The sequence below is a fragment of the Macaca mulatta genome, chromosome 16, assembly GCF_049350105.2.
Source record: "Macaca mulatta isolate MMU2019108-1 chromosome 16, T2T-MMU8v2.0, whole genome shotgun sequence".
Taxonomy (NCBI): domain Eukaryota; kingdom Metazoa; phylum Chordata; class Mammalia; order Primates; family Cercopithecidae; genus Macaca; species Macaca mulatta.
In genome coordinates, this window is record NC_133421.1 from 8,357,642 (window position 1) to 8,375,533 (window position 17,892).

Below are 17,892 nucleotides of genomic sequence, written 5' to 3' on the forward strand. Positions count from 1 at the left end.
AGAGACACTAGATTTTATGATCGAAGCTTTTAAATTACCTACCCATAACCAACTTATCAGGAGACTGACACTGTCCATCTCCTCCAAAAAATAAAACTGACATGTCTACAGCATGCCAAATTCATACAGCCAGTAGGCTAATTTCTGACATGCCTGGTACTTTGATATCCACCAGTTGAGCTTTCTGTTTATCAAGAATAGTTGTGTAAACTTCCAAAACTGTTTATGGATGGGCACGGTGGCTCACGCCTATAATCCCAGCACTTTGGGAGGCCAATGTGGGCGGATCGTTTGAGGGCAGGAGTTTGAGACCAGCCTGGCCAACATGGTGAAACCCTGTCTCTACTAAAAATACAAAAAAAACCAAAAAAAAATTAGCCAGGCATGATGGCAGGCACCTGTCATCCCAGCTACTGGGGAGGCTGAGGCAGGAGAATTACTTGAACCCGGGAGGTGGAGGTTGCAGTGAGCCGAGATCATGCCACTGCCCTCCAGCCTGGAAGACAATAAAGGGCCAACGTGTTTTGGTTATTTTATGACTACATAAACAATAATCTTTTAAAAAAACGTTTTGCGAAAACTATAAAGATCTAAATAGAGTCTGCATTTAGTATTTTTCCCCACAAGAACCTTTAGGTTCTAGCTGCTTTAAATGTCAACTCATCTGGATGTGGCTTATGCTAGAAAGACCTAGAAGAGCTCTTATTCTGGATCCCCATTCAATGAAGACACGTTGGCCCTTTATTAAAAATTCATGAATGGCTCGACATTTATGATTTCAGTTTAAAACAAAATGTTAAGGTACATACTGTATACTTTTTCACTTTAGCCAACTATTTTCAGTCTTTCAACATGAGGAGATGGAAGGGCTGTTCAAGCCCTTTTTTTTTTTTTTTTAGGCAATAGCACAGGAGGTCCAGGAGAAAGGCGAGCCGTGGGTGAGCAGGAGTGTCAACTTTCCACTGAAAAATACCCCTGCACTTCAGGCCATTCCACTTCTGTTATCTCCAAAGCTGTGGCAATCCTATTTATATATTCACCAAAACTGGGTGGGCCCTAGTGTTTAGCTGTCATCGTCTGTAGGCTGGTGTGTTCGGCTCATGGCAGAGTGTGAACCTGGCATCGGGGAGTGTTTGTCGAGTGAATAAGGGTGGGGCTGTACTTTCCAGAGCCGCCGGGAGAAACTGGATAAAGAGACCCTAGCCTGGCGGCCAGTCTCAATGTTCCTCCCAGTGGGGGAGGAATCTGTGGGTGGGAGGTGGGGAGCCTGAAACCCAAATATAACAGGCAGTCTGGACTGGGCGTGGTTCCCTGGGAGCTGGGTCTCAGATCCTCGTAGAGCTGACTTCTCCCCGGATCCCCGGGCAAGATGGGCAAGTACACGGTCCGTGTAGCCACTGGGAATTTGTTCCTGGCAGGCTCTCCCAACCTGGTGCAGCTGTGGCTGGTGGGTGAGCACGGGGAGGCAGACCTAGGGAAGCACCTGCGACCGGTGTGGGGAAAGGTGAGAGCTGGGGCCCCCGGACTCTGAGGTGTCACTGGGGGCTGGGGCCGGTCGGAGGGTGCTGGAGAAACCCCGGAAGCCAGGTAGAGGCTGAGGTCGGGTGCACTTGGTGTGCCTGATAGGAAAAGGAAAAGCAAGAGGAACAGGAGAAATGAGAGGCAATTTCCTGCTTGAGCAGAGACCACGTGATGCCCGCTGGGTTGTGCATGGCAGGTCGTGGGGGAAGCTGGCGCCCCACAGTACCAGCTGCTCCTCACCTCCACCTCTCCCCGGGTATGCTCCAGTGGGGAAACAGAGCCAGGATTCTCTGAAGGTTCACCGACCCCGCCACCCTCCCTGAAGACCCCAACCCTGCCACTGAGCTGTGTCCTGTTGCACAGGTGGAGTTTGAGATCGACGTCCCCCTGCACCTGGGGCGCCTCCTGATGGTGAAGCTGCGCAAGCACAACGGGCTGTTGAGTGTCGACTGGTTCTGCAAGTGGATCTCAGTGCAGGGCCCGGGAACCCAAGGCGAGGTTTTTTTCCCCTGCTACCGCTGGGTGCAGGGCCACGGGAGTATCTGCCTGCCCGAGGGCACTGGTGAGCTCGGTGGAGAAGGGGCACAGCCCCTGGCAGGCTGGAGGAAGAAGCGGGTTGGGGGAGGCTACTGTGAAAGAGGGAAAGATGAGGGAGACGGGAAGAAGTGAAGGAGGATGGAGCAGAGGAGGGTGGCTGACGGAGAGACACAAGCGCAGCGCAGAGGGGTGACCAGGGAGGGTGTGTGCTCTTGTCCCCCTCCCCCAGCCCGGACCCTGAGTGATGACCCCCAGAACCTGTTTAAGAAGTACCGGGAACAGGAGCTCGAAGAAAGAAGGAAGGTGTACCGGTGAGCCCCAGAAAGTCTTTGATCCCCCTACCAGATCCCAAGAAACCCGCTGCCCACCCCCTTACGCCTACCTCCGTGTTCTTCCTTCAGGTGGGGCTCCTGGAAAGATGGGTTAATCCTGCCTATAGCAGGGAATAGACAACCGGACCTTCCCAGGGACGAGCGATTCCTCGAGGATAAGGATTTAGACTTTAGTGTCTCCCTAGCAAAAGCGTGAGTGACAGCTAGAGGCTGGGGACTTGCTTCCCAGGGCGCAAGGTGGGATCCTTCGTTGATCATCTTGTACTCCATTCTTTCCACAGGTTGAAGGACATGGCCATTAAGGGGACACTGGATTTCATAAATTGTGTGAAAAGGCTGGAAGATTTCAAAAAAATATTCCCACGTGGAAAGACTGCCCTGGCTGGTCAGTTTCCACAACCTCCCAAAACCAATCTACAGATTTCCAGCCCAGGGAATTTGAAAAAGGAGGGGGATAGAGGATGGAAGAGTAATAGGTCAGCGGGATTAGGAGCTCACAGGCTGCTCCCCAATTGATGTTCCTAGAGCGGGTTCATGATTCTTGGAAGAATGATGCCCTCTTTGGGTACCAGTTTCTCAATGGTGCAAACCCCATGCTCCTGAGGCGTTCTTCAAGGCTCCCCGCCCGCCTGGTGCTGCCTCCAGGGATGGAAGACTTGAAGACCCAGCTGGAGAAAGAACTCCAGGTGCTGCCGTTATCCCCACCTCCCTTCTCTTTGCCTCCTTCTCCTCCTTCATCTGCACTTAAGGCTTCTCAGCTTTGGCACTAACATTCTGCGCCACATAATTCTCTGTTGGGGGGGGCTTTCCTGTGGATCGTAGTGTATTTAGTAGCATCCTTGGCCTCATACCCCGGTTGTGACAACCACAAATGTCTCTAGATATTGCTGAATGTCCTGGGGTTGGGGAGAGGAGGAATCGCCCCTGATTGAGAACGTTGATCTACAACATCTCCTCCTGTATCTTCTTTTCTTTCTCTTCCGTCTCTACTTTCCTCTCTTCCTTCTTCACTGAACATATATCAGCCTTAGGGAAGAGCTCAAGCTTCTGGAGAGAAATAGCAAGAAAAACTAAACAAAGCCTTGGAGAGCTAAAAGCTGAATCTATTTTGGGGGGAGGTGGGTAGATAAAGGAAATATTTTTGCTACCTTGGCTAAAGCTGGCAGAAGAAGGGTTATGTGAAGAGTGCAATGGCCTTATGTGGTGGAAAACCAGAAACTTCACTGCAGGGAGCTCCAAGTCTGAAGGAAGACATCAGTCATGAAAACTTTTGTGTTCAGGTTTTTGGTTCTAGGGAAAGTGATTGGTGTTTAAAGTAAAATAGACTTGGATGGGTAGAGGAAGGATCCACCCTGGAAAATGAGAGAAGGGCTCCAGAAAACGACTCCAACCCTATTTTCTATTCCTGCCTCTGGCCCTGCAGGCTGGATCTCTGTTTGAAGTGGATTTCTCCTTGCTGGATGGAGTCAAGCCTAATGTCATCATTTTTAAGCCGCAATATGTGGCCGCCCCTTTGGTCATGCTGAAGCTTCAGCCTGATGGAAGACTCTTGCCCATGGTCATCCAGGTAAGAGGGCCCAGGTGTTTTTCTACCAGACACTGATCTCCTTTAGGGACTTAGATACACAAGTCCTCAGCTCCCATTCTCTCTCCTGCTCTAGCTCCAGCCACCTCGATACGGATGTCCCCCACCTCTGCTCTTTCTGCCCTCGGATCCCCCCATGGCCTGGCTCCTGGCCAAGACCTGGGTCCGGAGCTCTGATTTCCAGCTGCACCAGTTACAGTCACATCTGCTGAGGGGACACTTGATTGCTGAGGTTATCGCTGTGGCTACAATGAGAAGCTTGCCTAGCCTCCATCCTATTTACAAGGTACTTCAGCATCTCTGTCATTCTGTATTTGACTGTCCTTCATATTTCAGACTCCTACATGGAGTCTCACCTTGTACATTTCAGTCTAGCAGCAATCAATTTATATGTGGAGACACATACACACACATAAACACACATACGCAGTACTATGGAAACACCCAGGCACACACTATGACGTGGGGGGAAAAGTGAGAATAGGTTTTGCAAAGGAGTTGAAATTTGGGCTGAGGAGGTTTCCAGGTGGGCAAGTGAGGGATGGAACATTATAGCCAGAAAGATCAACAGAGGCACGGAAAGAAAGGAACATGGATAATGGGTGAGATTAAAGTGTAGGGCATGAGTTGGGGTGAAAAGAAGAGGTGGGAGGAGATGAGTAGAAGCCATGTTACTTAGTGGGGAGAAGAATCAAGTTATTTTCTGACTATGTGAGGCTTCCAATGCCTATAAAGACCCATTTGCACATGTCAGGAGGGCAACTGGATATGTGAGTCTGGAGTTCCTAGAAGAGGTGTAGGTTGCAAATACAGATTTTAGAGTCATTAGAAAACGAAAGCATTTAAAGTCATTGTACTGGATGAAGTTCTCTAGGGTTTGTAGAGACACTAGAGAATTTGATCCAGATATAACTCTAGGGTGATCCAACATTTACAAATTGAGAAGAGGGAGCAGAGTGAGAAAAGAAACAAGAGAACGAACCTCACTGAGGTAGGAGGAAAACCAAAAAGTGCAATGCATGGCATCCAGGAGAAGAAAGTGTTTCAAGAGGGATGCGTGATTATCTGTCTGAAATGCTGCTGAGAGATCAAGAAAGTTAGAGAAGTGACATTTGGATTTCTCAGTACGGAAGTCGTTGGTTAATAAATGGACATGTGCTATCTCAGGAAAGTGGAGGAAGCCTGATTCATGGGGGAGAGCAGCAAATGTGAGGTGAGTAAGCAAAGACAACACTGGGTGAAGATTTGCTGTGAAAGAGAAAGCAAGAAACAAGGTGATGGCAAGACAAGGATGTGGGGGTCAAGCACAGGTTTTCTTTAGGGTATCCAATATTGCACATGTTTGTATGACAGAGAGAAGGAATATCATTATAGGAGGGTGAAGGTCTGGGTGAAGGCAAAAAGGGATGGGCTTATCTGTGGGTACCTGCCAGGATATGAGACTGTGGAAATAAGTAAGCTAAAACTTTCACCATGGGAAGCTCTGAGAAGACACTTTCCCATCTCTATATTCCCAAATGTTACCCTGACCCCATCCAATTTAATGAGAAGGCTGTTTCATAAAGACCCATCCTCTCCCTTCTTTTCTGTCACTTCAACATCCTCTTCCCTCATGGATGCTGGGACCTCTCTTATTTGACCGTGTCCCATTTCTTTCTTCCATAATCAGCTCCTGATCCCCCACTTCCGCTACACCATGGCGATCAACACCCTGGCCCGTAGTCGTCTTGTCTCTGAAGGGGGAATTTTTGACCTGGTACGGAAATGGATGAGTGAAGGGGAGGTGGGTTCAATATTGGAAGAATCCTAGGGGTTGTTTCCCTTTCCCACTCCTCCCCCAAGCTCTCCTTCCTCCATGGAAGGCCTCTCCCAAACCTGCCTCATGCCTGAATAGCTTCCTGCTTAAAAGGGCTAGAGTAGGACCACAGGCCTGGAGTCTCCTGATGCTCGTCTTCCTCCCTCCGCAACTTGTCATGGCTATGGGTTATCCTCAGGTGGTGAGCACTGGTAGTGGGGGCCACGTGGACATTCTTCAGAGAGCCACAGCTTGTTTGACCTATCGTTCCCTCTGTCCTCCTGATGACCTGGCTGACCGTGGACTCCTGGGTGTGAAATCTTCTCTTTATGGCCAAGATGCCATCAGGCTGTGGGGAATCATCAGCCGGTAGGTGAAGGTGGCACAGAGAGGCAGTGAATGGAGGGGCGGGGGACTGTAGGTCCAGAAGGTCCTGCATCGGCCCCTGAGACTGAGTATCTTCTTCCCTGGGGAGCAGGTACGTGGAGGGGATGGTTGGGCTTTTCTACAAGAGCGACCAAGCCGTGAAGGATGATCTAGAGCTGCAGGCCTGGTGCAGAGAGATGACTGAGACTGGACTGCAGATGGCCCAAGACCGGGGGTGAGACAGGGATCCCTCCCTACTGACCCCTGTCAACACCCACTCCTCTGCAAACAATCTGCTTCTTCTCGCATCATGAGACACCCCGCCTGCCCGAGGAACCTGAGAATTCTCCAGGGTGTGTCCAGAAATGCTAACGAGCACTCCTGATCTCCCCAGCCCTCTTCCCACACAGTGTTCTCTCTCCTCATGCACTGAGAGCTTCCTTTGGAACCAGTTACAAATCATCTCTTAGGTATTTTCCCTCACTCTTCCCTCCCCTCTCGCCATAGCTCAGGGTTCATCCCAAGCGCATTAACCTTGGAGCACACACAAGGTGGGAGTCCTGGGGTGTGCAGGCCAGGACCACAGAAAAATAACTTTTCTGTATCTCCACATAGCTCTCCCTGCCTGAGATCTGTTTCGTGTTCTGGTTTCAAGGTCTCCGATTCTCCTCATTTCACCAGGTTCCCCATCTCCTTAGAGTCCCGGGCTCAGCTCTGCCACTTTGTCACCATGTGCATCTTCACATGCACGGGTCAGCATGCTTCTAACCACCTGGGTCAGGTAACCTATGTGATCATCCCCCAAGGGCTCCTGGGATGGAGAAGTGGGGGATCAAATGCCCAAGTCATCAGCCTAGGTTTCTGTGGGCTCCCCTCCCTGCAGCTGGACTGGTACTCCTGGATCCCTAATGGCCCATGCACCATGCGGAAGCCCCCACCCATCTCCAAGGATGTGACAGAGAAGGACATAGTGGACTCACTGCCCAATCTCCACCAGGCACATATGCAAAAGACCGTCACAGACTTTCTTGGCAGACGTCAGCCTGTCATGGTGAGAAGCAAATGCCCGGGTCCTGGGAAGGAGGGGAAGTATTCTGGGTTGAGAGCCCCAAGGGGCTGAGCCACCTTGTTTTCCACCTCTCAGGTGGCCCTGGGGCAGCATGAGGAGAAATATTTCTCTGGCCCTGAGCCCCAAGCTGTGCTGAGACAATTCCGGGAGGAGCTGGCTGCCATGGACAAGGAGATTGAGGTCCGGAATGCAGTCCTGGACCTGCCCTATGAATACCTTCGACCCAGCATGGTAGAGAACAGCGTGACCATCTGAGAGGCCTTGCCCGCCTCCGCTCCAAAGCTCCACCATCCCTGAGTGTGCCTTTTAGTATTCCGTCCTCTTCACATCCTCTGGTGAACAAATTGTCCCCAAAGCTTTGTGCTCAGGGTACCCAGAGCTGCCCACCACACAACTATGGGGAATACACGGTGATGGTCCCCACTGCATTTGGAAGCGGCATCCCCCAAAGCTGCCCTACCTTAAATGTCCATCCAGTCCTGCACTTCCTCACCCCTGATCCCTGGCACACCTCCTCATTGCCAAAGGATCTGGCTTAGATACAAGTAAAAATATACGATTAAATAACAAAACTGATTATGGTGGTGGAAGGTGGGAGGGGAGACCTTGCTCTGTTTCCTGCCCCTTTACTCAGATTCCAAAGGAAGAAAGAAAATTTTTCCAGCAATCTGCTTTTTTCCAAGGGTATGTTGGAACCTCTCTGTCAGGCCTCTGAGCCCAAGCCAAGCCATCGCATCCCCTGTGACTTGCACATATATATTTGCCCAGATGGCCTGAAGTAACTAAAGAATCACAAAAGAAATGAAAATGCCCTGCCTTAACTGATGACTTTACCTTGTGAAATTCCTTTTTCTGGCTCATCCTGGTTCAAAAAGCTCCCCCACTGAGCACCGTGTGACCCCCACTCCTGCCCACCAGAGAACAACCCCCCCCCGCTTTGACTATAATTTTCCTTTACCTACCCAAATTCTATAAAACGGCCCCACCCTTATCTCCCTTTACTCTCTTTTTGGACTCAGCCCGCCTGCACCCAGGTGATTAAAAAGCTTTATTGCTCACACAAAGCCTGTTTGGTGGTCTCTTCACACGGACACGCATGACACTCTCTAAGTTAAATGACAAATGTTCTGGATGACCGAGCCCACTGGGGCTCAGAAACCTGGCTCTTGACAAGGGTTTTTGGCTTGAGGCCTCTGCGAATCCCCAACAAGCCGTCCCTTAGGCTACCTGCAGCAACGCCTCCGGTGCGACTCCCGGCACAGCCCTCCTGGCACGGTCCCTCCCCGCTGCATCCCAGTCTTCCTCTCAGTCCTGCCCCAGGACTCTTGATAAACCCTCTTCTCATCAAGCTCTATCCTTCCATCCTTAAAACATACCATGGATCCCAGAGTCCTAGATATTGGAGATAAACGGATCAAGAAGGAACTAGTAGGCCAGGCTCTATGTTAGAAATTTTAAATATATCATATCAATTTATCGCACCAGGCGCAGTGGCTCATGCCTGTAATCCCAGCACTTTGGGAGACCCAGGCAGGTAGATCATCTGAGGTCGGGAGTTCGAGACCAGCCTGACCGACATGGCGAAACCCCTTCTCTACTAAAAATACAAAATTAGCCGGGCATGGTGGCGGGTGCCTGTAATCCCAAATCCCAGTTACTTGGGAGGCTGAGGCAGGAGAATCACTTGAACCCGGGAGGCGGAGGTTACAGTGAGCCGAGATCGCGCCACTGCACTCCAGCCTAGACAATAAAGAGTGAAACTTGGTCTCAAAAAAAAAAAAAAAAATTTATCCTCACAACTTCTCTGTGAGGTTGGTATCACTATCACCATCTTATAACAGGAAAATGAAGGTTGGCGAGGTAAGGGCAGAAGTGACCTGGCACCAAAATGCAGCAGAATCAGATTCCATTCGCTAGAAGGAAGCAAAGCCCAGGATTGTGGTCATAGCAATAACAGTTAAAAGACTGATTATAAAATCTAGAGGCCAATGAAAGCTTTGGATGGATCTGATGTAATGGGGGGAAAAAAGGAGATTCTTTGAGTCTTTTAAAGAATCTTACACATTCAAATTACTTATATGCCATATATTTTAAAAAGGAACATAGACAATACGGTTAATATGGTAGAAATAGACATGTGTGAGCCATCCAAATTCACCTACTGATGCCCTCAACCTTCTAATGTCCCGTCCTGTTCTATGTATTGCTTCCATCCATCATATGGCTCTTTTCAGTAGATGACAAAAGAATTTTAAGATAGCCACAGACCATAGACTCACAGAATCTTTGACTTGGTTGCTAGAAGTTTTTGTGGTTGCATGGAATGGTAGCAAGGAGACTCAGAAGAGAGGGAGGGGATGAGGAAGAGGCAGAGGTCACGCTGAGATTTTCAGTTTCGGCATGATTGGCGAGAAATACAAAGATTCAGAAGGAAGGTTGTTTTAAGTTTGATGTAATAGCGGGGTCCTTCTGGGAAGAAATTAAACAGGTAATTGGAGAGGCTGAACTGAAAAAAGAAAGGAGGTGAGTTCTACAGTTTGGATGATATTATGAACAAGGGAAAAAGAAGAGTCAGGGGCCAAGGACACCTTGAGATATACTCAAGAGTTAGGGATATAAAAGAGAACATGAGGCCAGGCACAGTGGCTCATGCCTGTAATCCCGGCACTTTGGGAAGCCAAGGTAGGTGGATCACCTGAGGTCAGGAGTTCAAGACCAGCCTGACCAACAAGGTGAAACCCATCTCTACCAAAAATTAGCTGGGCAGGGTGGCATGAGCCTCTAGTCCCAGCTACTCAGGAGGCTGAGAGGAGAATTGCTTGAACCTAGGAGTCAAAGGTTGCAGTGAGCTGAGATCGCACCACTGCACTCCAGCCTGGGTGATGGAGCGAAACTTGTCTCAAAAAAAAAAAAAAAAAACATGAAGCCAGGAAGTGAGAATGATCATAGTTTGAAAAGTAAGAGGAGGAGCTGGATGACGCAGGTCACAGAAGCCAAGAAAAAAGAGAAGTTCAAGGCTAGAGGGGACAGGAAATTAGGTCTTCCCACACCCCCTGTCATCACTCCCTATGACTGAGTTCTTTTTTTTTTTTTTTTTTTTTTTTTTTTTTTTTTTTTTTGAGATGGAGTTTCACTCCTGTTGTCCAGGCTGGAGTGCAGTGGCGTGATCTCAGCTTACCGCAACCTCTGCCTCCCAGATTCAAGCGATTCTCCTGCCTTAGCCTCCCGAGTAGCCAGGATTACAGACATATGCCACCACCCACAGCTAATTTTTGTGTTTTTAGTAGGGATGAGGTTTCATCATATTGGTCAGGCTGTTCTCAAACTCCTGACCTCAGGCGATCCACCTGTCTCAAAGCCTCCCACAGTGCTGGGATTACGAGTGTGAGCCACCACGCCCAGCAGCTCTCCCATTTTCTAGGTGTGTCACCTCCCATTTTCCTCCCCAGTCTGCTCCCCATCCTCCCATGTTTCCTCAGCAAGTGTCCTCATGTCTTCTGCACAGCACAGTCATATCCTCAGTCCAGCTTTCAGATTCTCCCACCTCATCTCTCAAGAGTGTCTGATATAACGACTCTTTTACTGAGGTCATCTGTTCAGGCACCTGTGCCTATGAGAGGCTTACTGTGATCTCTGAATCTTTGTTTGTGGTAATCCTACCTGGACTGCTCACCTCTAGATTTCTTATGAAATCACCTCTCCTTTCTACAACAGGCACAAATTGCCTTAAAGCTCAGTGTCCTGGCTTTGATCGATCCTTCGCTCCCTAGTCTGCCTGCACTCATGAAGGGTCACGCTATTAAAAAACTCCACGTGGTGCCATGTATGTTGTATTCCATGTGGAAGGTGCCCTCTGGAGTCTGCCAGAGACAATGAATAAACATTAGCTGTCAGAGACAATGAATAATCTTGGAAGTGTTGAAAAAAAATACCGGCCAGACTAAAGACTTTCTACAAATCTGTGAGAAGAAATAGGCAGCTCAATTAAAAAATGGACAAAAGGCCGGGCACGGTGGCTCACGCCTATAATCCCAGCACTTTGGGAGGCCGAGGCAGGCAGATCATGAGGTCAGGAGATCAATATAGCAGCTGTATGTAAAAAATGATATTGAAAGTATCCTGAGTTCTGGAGTTGCACCGATTCTATTAGGCTGAGAACCCCAGTTTCAAGTTCATCTCTTCATTTTTCTCTCATCCCATTTCACAGCAGCTTAACAGCAGGTCCTTTGTGTTCGTTTCTGGCCCATAGAGGGATCTTTATTCAAAATCATGGGGTTGTCTCTAAATTTCTGCTAAGCTAATGAATGGTGTTAGTATGTTCTCTTCTCTCCAGGGCAGAGGCAGAGATTATTATTATTATTTTTTTGATTAGCCAAAAGCAACATTACACAATAAATCACGTATCATTTTAAAAGAAGAGTTAACTATTATAACGAAAAGATAAAATGCCATGGCGTTCAGGCAATGGTGGATTAAAAGTGCTTCGCACCTATCAGTTCTGTAAAACCTAGCTTAAGTCTGTTGGTCTAACTTTTTAACTAGACTTACCTTCCTTTAGAAAATATTTGATGTGCAGAGAGCTAGATTGAGGGTCTAGCAGTCACAGATCACCTTAATCCAATCAGGAACTAAGATTATTTGATGCTGGGTTTTAATCACTTTAAGGCCTGAATTTCCACCCCACCTGTACCACTAGGGTGCAGCTCTTTGAGGTCCTAACCCAAAGTGGGTGAGAAAGAGAGACATACAGGGATGGCCGAGAGTCCTTCAAAGACATCATCGCCACAGATTAAAGAGAAATCTTAAATGTAGAGAAAAATCTCATTACTTTCACATGGGCATCAATAATACAGATAGCATTTTCTCAAATGAAACATTAGCTGCCAGAGACAATGAATAATCTTGGAAGTACTGAAAGAAAATACCGGCCAGACTAAAGACTTTCTACAAATCAATAAGAAGAAATAGGCAGCTCAATTTAAAAATGGACAAAAGGCTGGGCACGGTGGCTCACGCCTATAATCCCAGCACTTTGGGAGGCCGAGGCAGGCAGATCATGAGGTCAGGAGATCGAGACCATCCTGGCCAACATGGTGAAACCCCGTCTCTACTAAAAATCATAATACAAAAATCAGCCGGGGGTGGTGGCACACGCCTGTAGTCCCAGCTGCTCGGGAGGCTGAGGCAGGAGAATCACTTGAACCCGGGAGGTAGAGGTTGCAGTGAGCTGAGATCGCGCCACTGCACTCCAGCCTGGTGACACAGCAAGACTCCATCTCAAAAAAGAAAAGGAAAAATGGACTAAAGACTTGAACATGGCCGGGCGCGGTGGCTCACGCCTGTAATCCCTGCACTTTGGGAGGCCGAGGCGGGCGGATCACGAGGTCAGGAGATCGAGACCATCCTGGCTAACACGGTGAAACCCCGTCTCTACTAAAATACAAAAAATTAGCCGGGCGCGGTGGCGGGCGCCTGTAGTCCCAGCTACTCGGGAGGCTGAGGCAGGAGAATGGCGCAAACCTGGGAGGCGGAGCTTGCAGTGAGCCGAGATGGTGCCACTGCACTCCAGCCTGGGCGACAGAGTGAAGACTCCGCCTCAAAAAAAAAAAAAAAAAAAAAAAGACTTGAACATACTTTTCTCATGGGGACATCCAAATCTCAGCAAATATGTGGAAAGGATTATATTTGATGATTCTATTTTGTCAGTTTAATATCACATCAACTTTTAAAGTATCTGGAGGAGTTGCCCCCATTTTGGTTAAGTCCGATGGCCGCATGGCTCAATTCATTGGTTGCATCTCTAGCTTTGGTTACTGCTCTGGAGAATTGCCTGATTCCATACTGCATGAAGTTTTAAGAGATTTGAATAGCCAGAGAAATCTCCAAACCTAACAAAAGGGTCCTATATTATATAAATCTTACAGAAATCCCCAAGGCCTCTCATCACATCTCCAGATCTTCATCTGTGTCTCTCTTATACGTGACCAAAGAGGCTGTCCTTGACTAACTCTGGGTCACTGGGATGCCCGTTTTCCCCCTCCCACCTTATTATTTGGATACTTTACCAGAATGGGTAGGAAGTCTGCTGGTCAGATATAGATCATAGTCATCACAGTCAACAGCAGTCTATGTGGATTCTTGGTAGCATTTGACACAGCCACTTTCACTTTGCTTAAATACTTTTATCTCTTACTCTCTATGACACCATAGTCTCCTGGTTGTCCACTTTCCTCAATGGCTCTCTGCCATGCCAGTACCCATTCCAGGGAGTCCCTGGTTTCCAGTCGTCCTGATTTTCACTCACAAGCTACAATTCAAATTTAAACAAATAGGCCGGAAACTCCGTCTCTAGGCTTTTGGGAAGGGCCCATAGGGCAATGACTGGGTTTCTCAATTGATTAGAAGGTACATTGTTAAGGTAACAGCTGTGGTAACAAATCAGCCCAAATGAATAATGGTTCAAAGACAATAGACATTCTCTTTCTTCTCACTCCTGACAAATTTAAAACAATGGTTCCTGATTGGTGTGTAGTTCTCCTTCACTAATTTAGGGACTCAGGCTCCATCATGTGGCTCTGCATATTTAACATGTGGCCACCATGCTTGAGAACATCAAGGTAGCAAAATAAGAGAACATAAAAGATGACATGTATGTTGTTTTTACGGGACACACACACAGCAATCAGAATCCCTGGCAGGAAACAGTTGGCATAATCAAAGTCAGTGTTTGTAAATCTCTTATATTTTCTCTACCATAAAAATTGCTATTGCTATTTGATGCATTGATATTATTGTTATATTTTTATTGTGAATTATTCCCTCTAGTCTTCAAAAGGCTTGGCATGGAGGCTTACGCCTGTGCTCCCAGCACTTTGGAGGCCGAGGCGGGCAGATCACAAGGTCAAGAGATCGAGACCATCCTGGCCAACATGGTGAAACCCCGCCTCTACTAAAAATAATAATACAAAAATTAGCTGGGCATGGTGGCCCGTGCCTGTAGTCCCAGCTACTCAGGAGGCTGAGCAGGATAATCACTTTGAACCCGAGAGGCAGAGGTTGCAGTGAGCCGAGATCACGCCACTGCACTCCAGTCTGGGCAACAGAGTGAGATTCCATCTAAAAAAAAAAAAAAGAAGAAAAAAAAAAGTATCCTTGCTTTCTGCTCTGAATTCTATAATTTTTTTTTTTTTTTTTTTTTTTTTTTTTTTTTTTGAGATGGAGTCTTGCTCTGTCACCAGACTGGAGTGCAGTGGCGTGATCTCGGCTCACTGCAACCTCCGCCTCCCAGGTTCAAGTAATTCTCCTGCCTCAGCCTCCCGAGTAGCTAGGTCTATAGGCACACATGACCATGCCCAGCTAATTTTTGTTTTTAGTAGAGACAGGTTTTCACCATGTTGGCCAGGATGGTCTCGATCTCTTGACCTCGTGATCTGCCTGCTTTGGCCTCCCAAATTGCTGGGATTACAGGTATGAGCCATGGTGCCCAGCCTATAATATCTAATTTTAAGATTATGAATGCTTTTGTTTTCATTTGTCTGTTACACATTTACCCATCCTTTTATTTTCAACTTCCAGAATCAGTTTATTTTAAATGTACCTTTTGTGTAGAGAGTTGGGTTTTTCTTTGTAATCTAATATAAAAGTATTTTTCTTGTAATACATGCTATGTTCATTTATATCATTTACATCTATTGATATATTTTTTAGTTTTTCATGTGATTTTTTTAGATTTATAAATTATAATATTTTACTCTGTGGTTTCTTATTGCAGTTAGACTGTTCAAGCAGGTTTATGATTTTGATCTAGCAATAATCTTTATAATTTATTTGGTACAAAGACCTTAATCTCATTTAAAATACCTATTTCTTAGTATGAGCAATGATGAAATTGGCTTGTAGATATTTCCTCCCTCTCATCACCAAATTTTTGTTGATATCTTTTTAAAATTTATTCTTAAATGTATGTATACTTCCACTACTTGAATTGTCATCATTAAACAGGCAATAGTTGTGTATTAGAGTTCTCCAGAGAGACCCAATAGGATAGATATACACATACACATACACATACATATACATATACGAGGGGGTTTATTATGGGAATTGGCTTATGTGATTATGGAGGCTGAGAAGTCCCACAACAGGCCATTGGTGAACTAGAGACCCTAGGATGCTGGTAGTATGGCTCAATCCAAGTCTGAAGGCCTCAGGACCAGGGAAGCTGATTGTGTAATTCTTGGTCTGAGGCCACGGTCCTGAGAACCTGCGAAGCTGCTGGTGTAAGTCCTGGAATCCAGGCTGGGAGACCTGGAGTTCTGGTGTCTAAGGGAGCAGATGAGTGTATCCCAGCTCTAGGACACATGTCTGCCCTTGTCTTGGTTTATCATAAGTATTTTTAACTCATATGGAACTGTTTGGATACATGTTTTATTTGCTCCCTAGGAATATATTTCTGGTGAGCTTTTTGTTGTTTTTTGTTTGTTTGGTTGGTTTTTTGAGACACAGTTTCACTCTGTTGCCCAGGCTGCAGTACAGTGGTGCGATCTGGGCTCACTGCAACCTCCACCTCCTGGGTTCAGGCGATTCTTGTGCCTCAGCCTCCCAAGTAGCTGGGATTACAGGCACATGCTACCACACCCAGCTAATTTTTGTATTTTTAGTAGAGACAGGGTCTCTCCTTGTTGACCAGGATGGCCTCGATCTCCTGACCTTGTGATCCGCCCATCTTGGCCTCCCAAAGTGCTAGGATTACAGGCGTGAGCCACCGCGCCCGGCGGAGATTTCTTTTTATGTAGGTGATTTTTGTGTTCTCACATGTGTCTTCTGAATGGAGGCAGGTAGAGAGAAACAAGAACCACTAACTAGTTAGGAATTTAACTTGCCGACACATAATTGATACAGCCTTAACTACTATAAAACACCTGTTGACTATATGGTCAGGTCTATAACTTTCTAGGGTAGGCACAGACCAATCATTTATGAAATAATAAACATAATAATGTATTTCTTAAAAGGTCTTTTACATTTACTTTCATTTCAACCGTTTTTAAAGATTTTTATTTCTTTGTGGAGATCTAAGTTATTGTCTGGTGTCATAATGTTTTTCCCTGAGGAACTTATTTTAGCAGTAGTTGTAGTACAACTTTGTTGGTAATGAAGTTTCTTAGTTATTGTTTGTCGGAAAAAGTTTTAATTTACTCTGAATTTTTTTTTCCTTTATTTTTTGAAACAGGGTCTTGCTTTGTCATCCAGGCTGGAGTGCAGTGGTACAATCGTGGCTCACTGTCCCAGATGAGAAGTTTGAAATGGATCTCATGGGGCTAAAATCAAGGTGTCAGCAGACCTTTATTGCTGCTGAAGTCTCTGGGGGAGAATTTGTTCCTTGCCTTTTCTCCCTTCTAGAGTCCACCTGCATTTCTTGGCCCATGGCCACATCTCCCTGACTTCTGCTTCTGTCTTCATATCTCCTTTTCTGACTCTCCTGCTTCCTTCTTTTCCTTAAAATGATCCTTATATTATTGGATTCACTCGGATAACATAGCCTCATCTCCCCATGGCAAGGTTGTTAATCATACGTGCAAAGTCCCTTCAACATGTAAGAAAACATATTCATAAATGCTGGAAACATTCATAAATGTTGGGGATTAGGACATGGACATTTTCTACCTACCGCAGTATCCATCAACTCTGAAAGTGTCCCTGTGCCCTTTTAGAGCCCCTTCCTATAGTTCCTTCCTCTCTACATTCTACACCCATGTCCCTGGGCAACCACTATCTACTTTTTGTCACTATAAATGAGTTTGCATTTCCTCAAATTTTATATAAATTGAATTATAAAATATGCAGGGTTTTTATTCGGTTTTCACTCAGCAAAATGATTTTGAGATTTATCTTTGTTGTGGCCTGTGTCCACAGTTTGCTATTCTTTTCTGTTGAGTAGTGTTCCACTACATGTATATACTGCAACTTAAGAAAAATCTGCCACTTGCTGATGGACATTTGAGTTCTTTACAGTTTTTGACTCTTGTAATAGTCAAATATTGACATATATAAAGTATAATACAGCTGCTATGGACATTTGTGAACAAGTCTTTGTATTGGCATATGATTTTCTTTCTCTTGGGTAAATATCTATAAGGGAAATATTTCACTTGGGGATGACTGGTTCACACAGTATATGTATGCTTAACTTTCTTAGAAACTGCCAAACTGTTTCCCAAAGTGTCTGTATCTGTTTACGTTCCTACTAGAGTTCCAGTTACTCCACATCCTCACCAACAGTTGGTTTTATGGTTAGTATTTTTAATTTTTAGCCTTTTAATAGTTATACAGGCCGGGTGCAGTGGCTCATGCCTGTAATCCCAGCACTTTGGGAGGCTGAGGTGAGTGGATCACAAGGTCAGGGGTTTGAGACCAGCCTGTCCAAATGGTGAAACCCCGTCTCTACTAAAAATACAAAAATTAGCCAGGCATTATAGCACACACCTATAACGCCTATAACCCCAGCTACTCACTGATTGCTCCTGTATCTGGTGCATATATATTTAAGGTAGGCATTCTTGTTGAATTAAATCCTTTGACATTATGTAATGCCCTTCTTTGTCTTTTTTAATCTTTGTTGGTTTAAAGTCTGTTCTGTCTGAAATTGGCATTGCCTATAACCCCAGCTACTCAGGAGGCTGAGGCA

General features: G+C 46.3%; 1 protein-coding gene and 1 long non-coding RNA gene across 10 annotated transcripts in view; one reads left to right on the plus strand and one right to left on the minus strand.

Moving 5' to 3' along the window:
* The window catches only part of LOC713683 (polyunsaturated fatty acid (12S)/(13S)-lipoxygenase, epidermal-type-like), a 42,816-nt gene extending 34,547 nt beyond the window's left edge, over positions 1-8,269 (plus strand). For 2 of the 9 annotated variants that reach the window (XM_015118413.3, XM_077970146.1), the window contains 15 exons: positions 907-938; positions 1,419-1,504; positions 1,885-2,083; positions 2,288-2,369; positions 2,460-2,582; positions 2,672-2,775; positions 2,916-3,076; positions 3,814-3,957; positions 4,052-4,261; positions 5,645-5,731; positions 5,970-6,139; positions 6,249-6,371; positions 6,818-6,917; positions 7,020-7,187; positions 7,281-8,269. In XM_015118413.3, the coding sequence (XP_014973899.3) occupies positions 1,930-2,083; positions 2,288-2,369; positions 2,460-2,582; positions 2,672-2,775; positions 2,916-3,076; positions 3,814-3,957; positions 4,052-4,261; positions 5,645-5,731; positions 5,970-6,139; positions 6,249-6,371; positions 6,818-6,917; positions 7,020-7,187; positions 7,281-7,460 (1,806 nt within the window). In that variant the 5' untranslated portion in view covers positions 907-938; positions 1,419-1,504; positions 1,885-1,929 and the 3' untranslated portion in view covers positions 7,461-8,269. Of the gene's footprint in view, positions 1-906; positions 939-1,292; positions 1,505-1,884; positions 2,084-2,287; positions 2,370-2,459; positions 2,583-2,671; positions 2,776-2,915; positions 3,077-3,813; positions 3,958-4,051; positions 4,262-5,644; positions 5,759-5,969; positions 6,140-6,248; positions 6,372-6,817; positions 6,918-7,019; positions 7,188-7,280 lie in introns of those variants that run through there. The other 7 variants (XM_077970144.1, XM_077970143.1, XM_077970145.1 and 4 more) reach the window with 6 other exon arrangements.
* Positions 881-17,892, minus strand: part of LOC144335297 (uncharacterized) — a 62,506-nt gene continuing 45,494 nt past the window's right edge. Inside the window, exons 2-3 of the long non-coding RNA XR_013406048.1 lie at positions 2,441-3,437; positions 881-2,120 (exon numbers count right to left, since the gene is read on the minus strand). This is a non-coding gene — a long non-coding RNA (uncharacterized LOC144335297). The remainder of the gene's footprint in view (positions 2,121-2,440; positions 3,438-17,892) is intronic.